The 10,140-nt window shown below is 30.8% G+C and overlaps 3 protein-coding genes across 3 annotated transcripts; all 3 read right to left on the bottom strand.

Annotated features, from left to right (window-relative positions):
• Positions 1-507: 507 nt before the first annotated feature.
• Positions 508-1,405, bottom strand: LOC115890183 (facilitated trehalose transporter Tret1-like). Its single transcript, XM_030910346.1, has 2 exons — positions 697-1,405; positions 508-635 (listed from the first exon to the last, which is right to left on the bottom strand). Exons 1-2 carry the CDS (start codon positions 1,403-1,405, stop codon positions 508-510), a joined length of 837 nt encoding a protein of 278 aa, XP_030766206.1.
• Positions 1,406-1,642: 237 nt separating this feature from the next.
• LOC115890182 (facilitated trehalose transporter Tret1-like) lies at positions 1,643-2,783 on the bottom strand. Its single transcript, XM_030910345.1, has one exon. The coding sequence runs from the start codon at positions 2,781-2,783 to the stop codon at positions 1,914-1,916; it is 870 nt and encodes a 289-aa protein (XP_030766205.1). The 3' UTR covers positions 1,643-1,913.
• Positions 2,784-3,237: 454 nt separating this feature from the next.
• LOC115890181 (facilitated trehalose transporter Tret1-like) lies at positions 3,238-9,444 on the bottom strand. Its single transcript, XM_030910344.1, has 2 exons — positions 9,072-9,444; positions 3,238-4,598 (listed from the first exon to the last, which is right to left on the bottom strand). The coding sequence occupies exons 1-2, from the start codon at positions 9,148-9,150 to the stop codon at positions 3,238-3,240; spliced, it is 1,440 nt and encodes a 479-aa protein (XP_030766204.1). The 5' UTR covers positions 9,151-9,444.
• Positions 9,445-10,140: the final 696 nt, after the last annotated feature.

The following is a 10,140-nucleotide window of genomic DNA, read 5'->3' as shown; positions in this document are numbered from 1 at the left end:
CACATTTTTTAACTAAAAATTATAAATGATCTAAAATTAATGACAAAATGGTGAAGGTAATTTAAAAAAATATTTTTCAAAAATGTTATTTATTGCAGTTGGAGTCTTCCAGATGTCTTAGATCTTTTTACCTGGAAGACCAGTGCCCTTGTGATGAGTTTAAGGGCTATATCAAGACTAATTTCAGACCTACACTTCCAAAATTTCAAATATTTGACAAGGTAGAAAATTAAATTGAAATAAAACATAAAGTATTTCGGAAATAATATATTCCCTTTAATTATAAAAAAAACATTTTATATAAAAAAATATAAATAATTTATTTTCCTATATTGCTTTTGTATAATTTATAAATAAATATGCCTAAAAAACAGACCTATGAAAATGTTACAATTATTGTATTACGTACAAGCTTGCTATACTTGTTCAGAACAGTACAATATTTGAGTTATAAAGTTATAAAAAAAACAGTATAAAAATATATATAAGCGTTTTACTTTTTTAAACCTAAGAACTTATAGAATATAACACAGGGTTCTTCTCCGTTATTTCTTTTTCTTTTTTGCCTTTTAGTTCCTCCTGGATATCCCCCAACGTTTTGCGTTTGGTCTCTGGCACGCCAAAGAATATAAAAACTAATATAACAACAACATAAACAACAACAGATAGCGAAAGTAAAGAATGGTACAGAAATACCGAACCCATCTTGCATTATCTGGAAGAATTTAGATGCTGCTGTAACCAGAATACCAAACCATATGTCTGCTAGACATAGAGCAAGAGCTTTGACATTCGTTGAGAACATCTCTCCAAGAAACAGTACAGGAATCACTCCCATACCGATGTTAAAGATCACTACGTAACCCAATAAAGGTACTAAAGGTATAATTTTCAGATTTGACACATCTACTGTAGTATTGTTGCTGAGGAAAAAGTATGTACCTTCCAAAGAAAGTGCTACACCTGATCCAATGATGGATATAACCAGGAGAGGTTTCCTACCAACTTTGTCTACTAAAAACAATGAGATCATTGCACAAATAAGCTGCAGGGTAAAGTAGATCATGGAGGCAGTACTAGCAGATATATCCCCACTAGCTTCTCTAAAAATACTCTGAGCGTAGAAGGTTATCACAGTGGTACCGCTGAATTGCTGGAAAGTCCTAAGTCCAAAAACAATAATAGCAGCTCTTCTGTTAGAAGGGACTGTAAAAAGCTCATAGAAATGACCCGACTGGGCTTGATCTTCTTTCACAACTTCTGAAACCCTACTTAGTTCACTAGAAACATCTCTGCTTTGTCTGAACAACTGTAAACTCTTCTCTGCTTCTTTGATTTTGTCTTTCATGACTAGATAGTAAGGACTTTCAAGCATGAACATTAAATTACAGCATTTTAAACACATGTTTTAACAAGAAATTGTAAATGTTCTAAGATTAATGACAAAATGGTGAAGGCGTTTAAAAAAATAATTGTCAAAAATTTTATTTATTTCAGCTGGCTGGTTGGTTCTTTATGCTTTTAAGACCAGTGCACTTGCGATGAGTTTAAGGGCTATTTCAAGACTAAATTCAGACCTACACTTCCAAATTGCAAATATTTGACAAGGTAGAAAATAAATTGAAATAAAACTAGAATATTTCGGAAATAATATATTCCCTTTAATTACAAAAAACATTTTATATAAAAAAATATAAATAATTTATTTTGTTATAACTCAATATTGTTTTTGTATGATTTATAAATAAATATGCCTAAAAACAGACGTATGAAAATCTTACAATTATTGTATTACAACCTTGCTATAATTTTTCAAAACAGTACAATATTTGAGTTATAAAGTTATAAAAAAACAGTATAAAAATATATAAGCGTTTTACTCTTTAAACTTAAACCTAAAAACTTATAGAATATTACACAGGGTTCTTCTCCGTTATTTCTTTTTCTTTTTTGCCTTTCAGTTCCTCCTGGATGTCCTCCAAAGTTTTGCCTTTGGTCTCAGGCACGACAAAGAATATAAAAACTAAGCCTAAGGCACAACAGATAGCGAAAGTAAAGAATGGTACTGAAATACCGAATCCATCCTGCATTACCTGGAAGAATTTAGAAGCTGCTGTAACCAGAATACCAAACCATATGTCTGCTAGACATAGAGCAAGAGCTTTGACATTCGTTGAGAACATTTCTCCAAGAAACAGTACAGGAATCACACCCATACCGATGTTAAATATCACTACATAACCCAATAAAGCTACTAAAGGTATAATTTTGAGATTTGACACATCTACTGTGGTATTGTTGCTAAGGAAAAAGTATGTGCCTTCCAAAGAAAGTGCTACACCTGATCCAATAATGGATATAACCAGGAGAGGTTTCCTACCAACTTTATCTACTAAAAACGATGAGGTCATTGCACAAATTAGTTGCAAGGTGAAGTAAATCATTGAGGCAGTACTGGCAGAAATATCTCCACTAGCTTCTCTAAAAATACTCTGAGCATAGAAGGTTATCACAGTAGTACCGCTGAATTGCTGGAAAGTCCTAAGTCCAAAAACAATAATAGCAGCTCTTCTGTTAGAAGGAACTGTAAAAAGCTCATAGAAATGACCCGACTGGGCTTGATCTTCTTTCACAACTTCTGAAACCCTACTTAGTTCACTAGAAACATCTCTGTTTTGTCTGAACAACTGTAAACTCTTCTCTGCTTCTTTGTTTTTGTCTTTCATGACTAGATAGTAAGGACTTTCAAGCATGAACATTAAATTACAGCATTTTAAACACATGTTTTAACAAAAAATTATAAATGTTCTAAGATTAATGACAAAATGGTGAAGGCGTTTAAAAAAATAATTATCAAAAATTTTATTTATTTCAGCTGGCTGGTTGCGATGAGTTTAAGGGCTATTTCAAGACTAAATTCAGACCTACACTTCCAAATTGCAAATTTTTGACAAGGTAGAAAATAAATTGAAATAAAACTAGAATATTTCGGAAATAATATATTCCCTTTAATTATAAAAAACATTTTATATAAAAAAATATAAATAATTTATTTTGTTATAACTCAATATTGTTTTTGTATGATTTATAAATAAATATGCCTAAAAACAGACGTATGAAAATCTTACAATTATTGTATTACAACCTTGCTATAATTTTTCAAAACAGTACAATATTTGAGTTATAAAGTTATAAAAAAACAGTATAAAAATATATAAGCGTTTTACTTTTTTAAACCTAAGAACTTATAGAATATAACACAGGGTTCTTCTCCGTTATTTCTTTTTCTTTTTTGCCTTTTAGTTCCTCCTGGATATCCTCCAACGTTTTGCCTTTGGTCTCTGGCACGTCAAAGAATATAAAAACTAAGCCTAAGGCACAACAGATAGCGAAAGTAAAGAATGGTACAGAAATACCGAACCCATCTTGCATTATCTGGAAGAATTTAGATGCTGCTGTAACCAGAATACCAAACCATATGTCTGCTAGACATAGAGCAAGAGCTTTGACATTCGTTGAGAACATTTCTCCAAGAAACAGTACAGGAATCACACCCATACCGATGTTAAATATCACTACATAACCCAATAAAGCTACTAAAGGTATAATTTTGAGATTTGACACATCTACTGTGGTATTGTTGCTAAGGAAAAAGTATGTACCTTCCAAAGAAAGTGCTACACCTGATCCAATAATGGATATGACAAGGAGAGGTTTCCTACCAACCTTGTCTACTAAAAACGATGAGGTCATTGCACAAATTAGTTGCAAGGTGAAGTAAATCATTGAGGCAGTACTGGCAGAAATATCTCCACTAGCTTCTCTAAAAATACTCTGAGCATAGAAGGTTATCACAGTAGTACCGCTGAATTGCTGGAAAGTCCTAAGTCCAAAAACAATAATAGCAGCTCTTCTGTTAGATGGGACTGTAAAAAGCTCATAGAAATGACCCGACTGGGCTTGATCTTCTTTCACAACTTCTGAAACCCTACTTAGTTCATTAGAAACATCCCTGCTTTGTCTGAACAACTGTAAACTCTTCTCTGCTTCCTTGATTTTGTCTTTCATGACTAGATAGTAAGGACTTTCAGGCATGAACATGAAAGTAACGAAAAATATTGGAGGTAGTGCTGAACATATTAACGCTGTGTTTGTTATGCTTAAATATGATCCTATGGCGTTGATAATAAGCATCCCAGCGATCATGGAGAGCTGTATGCTTGAACCAAGAAGCCCTCTGATGTCGTACGAAGCTATTTCACCCAGGTACATAGGGAAAGCGGTGAAAACCAGTCCATCAGCCCATCCAGAAATGAATCTGGCCGTGTACAGTTCCCAAATTGTTGTGGCGAAGGCCACCATGAGCCAGGCAATCAGGTAAGCCGGTGCTGTCATGAGCATGCAAGTTTTCCGACCTATTCTGTCCACTAAATAGGCTGTCATGATGGAGCCTGAAGCTGCACCGATGCAGGGCATGGATGCTAGCCATGAGCCGTCTTCGCTGGTAACTTGGATGTGTGAGGAGTCGTCTAGGAGTTTGGGAAGGGACGGTGAGGGCCAGCCAAAGTGCATGGCACCGGAAATCACACCCAGGCATCCTGAAACAAGTGAAGCAGGAAATTAAAGATAAAGGATTATACTATATCCGTATTGTAGCACATTTTTAGACGACTTCTTTGTTATTTTGATGGTCAAACATCAACAAAATATTCCTTATGTTTGGACTAAATTTTCTCGAAAATAAAGACGTAATTTAAAATTCCGTTACACTAAAGAAATAGATTGAAGTTTAGTGATTAGAGTGATATATAATTTATATAGTTTTGTAACAAATTGCTGGCTATTTACCGGCAAATGCTGAAGCTCTGCAAACCTTAATCAAGCCTTAATCAAAGCACTTGTGTTTGGAATTTTGGATATGGCTTAACACGACTGGATCGGGCTAAGCGTTAGGCAGATTTCTGGAATATAATATATTTCCTTCGGCCACACACCCGACGTACAGCGTAATAGATTCTTACAGTCGGCTACAGAGTAGTCTGTCTCCCTATCTCTCTATATCCCTGGCCAATTCATATTCTTAGCATGTAAAAAAATTACGAAATCTTAAAATTCCAATCCAATTACAAGTCTTGTAATTTTAAAGTGTAGTTAAAATTCAGAAGATGTACGAAATTATGCTAAAACTATTAAGAAACAAAAATTCTAATTTTTGCCAGTAATTGCTTAATATTTAATTAATATATAGTAACAATTATTTATTAAAATGTAAGGTGCTGTAATTATATTAATAATGAACTGGCAATAAAAAAAACTTTAAGAATTCAAGTCAGTAATATAGCTAGACTCCACAGTATAACTAAAATGTTAAAGATTCTCAAAAGCAAGTGTGGAATATTTTGTTTTTCGGATACACAGACGAATTTTTCGAAGAAGCATATATTTAAATAAATTAAAAATCTGAGAAAAAAAGAGATTTGAATTAAAGCAACCAGATTTTTGATTAACTTGATTAATTTGAAATTGTAAACAGAATTATATAACATCTTGTAGATTTTTCTACAGGAATATCTTAATAGTTTAGTATTTTCTTTTAAATTTACTTTTGAATTGCTGGTTGATGCAACTTTTATTTTTTATGGGGCACATTAAACTAAACGATTGATATGCCACAGAACTATGTAGATAAAAATAACAATAATTAATATAGTATATAGCAAAAGAAGCATATAAATTTTTGCTTTATTGTATTTTAAGCACCTGCAATCTTTTTCGAGGAACCAGTTTTTGATATAATTTCCATTTCAGAATATGATGACAGACAAAATATAGCAGAAATCATTTTTTATTATTTTATACCAGCAAAATCAACGTACAAAGTCCTCCTCGAAAGATTGTGAGTTGTTTCCAGCTTGTTCTATGAATGAATAACAATTCTATAGCAAAATATTTCGGAATTTTTCTTTAAGAAATATGTTATAGTACAACCAGAAATGGTTGAAAGCCTACAAAATATAATGTGTTTTATTACTCTACTCTACTACTAAACGTCCAAGCGTGGCTAACGTCATATTCAAGGCCTGACTGTTTTGACAGTTCTACCGAAGTGGTCCAGAATTAGTAGTCGTAAACAAACCAATTGTTTTCATTAGTTTCGCAACAAATCTGTGTTTTTTACGCGTTGCTATGCTAATAAAATTATACTAAATAATTTTGAGTGAATAGTGAACTATCTAGATCCGATTCATAACATCCTACCCGCGAAAAAAAACATACTTTCGGTAAAAATTATAGTAGCACCAGCGATGCCGGCTGTGTATCCGGACTAGGAAAAAGTTGGGGAATTTATATAAAAACATAATTAATAGCGTTAGTGTTAGTGTATAGTGTTAAACCAACGTAAGTGACGTGTATTTTTTTGTAAAACAGTTTTCGTTTCTTTATTTTTACTTTGTGAAATAAAAAATTCCGCGACATTGTTCTGTGCCTGTGCCTTGTAGCAGCAATTATAATAAGTCCTCAGGATCTGTCTACATTCTCTTTCCCAACAATATTAACTGTAACTAGGTCACGTCTGGTCACGTCCAAAACCTACAGAACATGCTGTGCCTACAATTTTTCCAAATCAACCCTCTTATGGACCCTCTGTGCATGTTCCCATAAAGAGAAAACGTCCCGATGAAAGAAAACAAGATTTGGAAATTCAGGATGAAATAAATATTGAAAAGTATTATTATTATTATGAAATGGCAATATATTTTAAAGAAATTAAATGAATTTGTACTTTATTTCAGTATTTTATATAAAAAAATGATATCTTTATCTTTTTATTTACGATTTATGGAGATGGTTACTTAATGAACATCGAACTACAAATTACTTAATGTTAATAGTTAATTCTCTCTGATATCCACTTTTTTTAAATATGTTAGGCAAATTTTTACAATTATTTTTAATTAAACTTTAAAATGTATTTTGCCGTTATCATATACAATACATTTTCTTAACTTGTCGATAAACGTATAGTTTTCAAACTTTTTAATATTTGGAAACTTTTTATCACAAGGTATATTATTACTAGTTGCTAAATACTCGCTAACGCAATTTAGGACACGCTTTTTATTATCTAGGTTTTATTTTGTTCATCTTATGCTGTAGTTTATTTCATATTAATATTCGTGCTTTAGATCTAAATTTTAATGCTATTCAATTACTTTAACGCGATAAAAAGTTAATGTTATTTTTTAAAACCTTTCTGTATAATATTTTTTATATTTATATCTGGCAAAACTATCAATTAATACTATTATTTAAGTGTTATTATTAATAAAATATTTTGTTTCATTCATATTGTGTTTTATTTATTCCTGCGCAATAATATTTTTTTCTAATTTGTACATAAGTTATATTGATAAATAGGTATAATAATAAAAGCAAGAAGATTCTTGAAGTTTGAAAGTAAGACATAGTTCTTTTTATATTTTTTTCGTATGTGGTGTTTTGTTTAAAATATACAGTTATATACAGTTTATACAGTTTTTTTTTTCACAATATTTTGAAGTAATCACTTGTCACTCAAATTTTAAATATATTAATTTCTTGCTATGCCTTCCATTTGTACCAACTTATTTCTTTGTAAAATAAAATAAACTACTTTGAAATTAAAATGACAGACACATCAAAGATTTTGTCGTTGGACAGGCTATATCCTTTGAATAAGAAGACTAAGGAAGGAGCATAATGCTATCCATGTATTCATGCATGGTGGGCGGAAAAAGCACCATAAAAGCACTCTAGGGTGGGGATCCTTGACAGTTCTGTTTGACGATTCATTTGACAGAATTGAATTTGATTTGAAATTTTGTGGATTTGTCAGTCTTTACGGAGCTTATTTTATGTTATTTATTATTTATTCTACTACTGATAGTTGTATAAAGGTAGTAAATCTAGATGGAAATTGTGGCAGAACTTAAATTAACAGTGACATTATCGCGATTTATCGAAAAAGACTCTAAAATAGTTGGTTGTGTAGCGTGCGGTAGATCTCGGCAAAAATTGAGTGAAATAATGGAACAACTTTTCGCTAGTAAGTGACTATATAATATGCATACGTGTAGTAAACCGATCATTTATGAAATTCACTTAAATTAACTAAATTATATATTTTCTTGCATTTTAGCTTTTATTTACTACTTGTCAAAGATCAGATGTCAAAGAATTTTGATACGTTAATTTGACTTACCTGCTTCAGTAGTGTATCGGATGTTTGTGTTAATAAATACTTATTATAACTTATCTATTTTTATTAGAATTATATATTTTTATAACAATTTTAATAACTACCAACATTTATTCACAACGTAAAATAAAATAACAAATTATTGAGTCTACCCCACGTCTACCCTACATCATAGTTTTACATTTTTTAAATAAAATTAGAACGGCACTGATAAACCGGAATTTAAGTCGGCCATATTTGAGGCCCATCGCGGTGTACCTAAGATTTTTGATATGCTCCTTCCTTAGTCTTCTTATTCAAAGACTATATCGAACTACATCACTGTGAATATTAATGTTGTGTGTATTCAAGCATTTCTGTACGTACTATAGGATCTATAATAACTGTATCTAAATATTGAAATTTCTTCTGTGGATTATAAATTCAAATTTTGTTAAAATTTCGCAAAATTGTGTCTATAAAATCGTTAAAGGAAAAGAAAGCTGATAAACCAATGCGAATTTTATAGTTATCCTAAATATTTTTAAAATATTCTCTATCAAAGTAAGAAGTATCTTGATAGTAAATTTATTATATTATGTGACATTAATGATGTAAATAAATTATTAGGGTAGTTAGAAGAGTTTCATTTTTGTTTCATTTTATATTATTACTCAAAATCTCTATTGTATTTCATGGTTGTTTCCTATAAAATTTAGAGGGAAAAATTGTAAATAACATCTTAATTCCCGTTAATAATGTTCTAAAAGCCATTTAATTTCATATAAGAACAAAATATATTTTTTTTTTCAAAAAATCAAACAGAAATTAATAAAAATAATATTTTACTGACCTGTTACAGTGGCTAAGTACTGGAACCTGGCACTGCCTTCTTTTATTTTTAAATTGCTACTTCCCAGTCCAAAAATCATCGTAAAATTCTATAAATTCTTCCCACTACACACTACCTCACCAGCCAATTCACCGATAATGTGAATTATTGCTAAAAATCTTCTGTGAAATAAGCGATAGGACCCCCCACTTATATATAGGTAATTATTGCCGACCTCCCACCAAGAATCAAACAAGCACAAATCCCAAGAGCTTTACATTTTTTTCAAATAATCTTTATTTATATTTTCTAGAATTATTTTTTGTTTAATTTAATGAAGGATTACACAGTATCTGAAAATTTAATCAGAGTCATTTTGATCACAGCACTTTTAGATTGTTCAATTATTTGGATCTAAAAGCTAATAACTCAGCCAAACCAAGCTAAAATATAGTGCATAGATTTTAATTCTGATCAAAAATATATTTTTTTAGAAAAAGCACTTATTGAAAATTAAAAATGTTTATACTCTTGTCATATTGTGGTATTTTCTCCAAATTTTTAGTGAATTAAAAATGTTTTTTAGAGTTCTATAAAAGGTATATCATTGTCATATTGAACTCAGACATTTTTATTTATGATTGTCCATTCGTTTGGAGAATTTTGACATTACAGGCCAAGCACTAAAAGTCATTTTTACTCCGAATAGAACATGCAATTTTTTTTTCAAACGTCAGAAATAATTTTTTAAACAATTTGAAACTTTGTAAATAATACAAAAAGATTTAAAAGTAATACCCTGTAAGTAATTATATATCGAGAACCTAGAACCTATGGTTACGCTCGTTGATTTTGACACATAATGTCAGTTTAATAATTTATTTTTCTACTTTTGTGCATAGGCGTAAAAGTGCCTCACTTTTGTGCCTAGGCTTTAAAATGACCCCAAAAAAAGAAAATTAATAGAAAATATATTTTTATATTTTTGTCAGCGTGTGGTACTTTCTTCCAATTTTAGTGTATTAAAAATGTCACAATATCTATTGAGTATCTATTAATAACATAGATAAACAAGATGATTATCGTTAAG

The sequence above is a fragment of the Sitophilus oryzae genome, unplaced genomic scaffold, assembly GCF_002938485.1.
Source record: "Sitophilus oryzae breed Bouriz unplaced genomic scaffold, Soryzae_2.0 scaffold_85_pilon_pilon, whole genome shotgun sequence".
Lineage (NCBI taxonomy): Eukaryota > Metazoa > Arthropoda > Insecta > Coleoptera > Curculionidae > Sitophilus > Sitophilus oryzae.
Note: the sequence above shows the minus strand (reverse complement) of the source record. Positions and strands in the feature narration are given on the sequence as shown.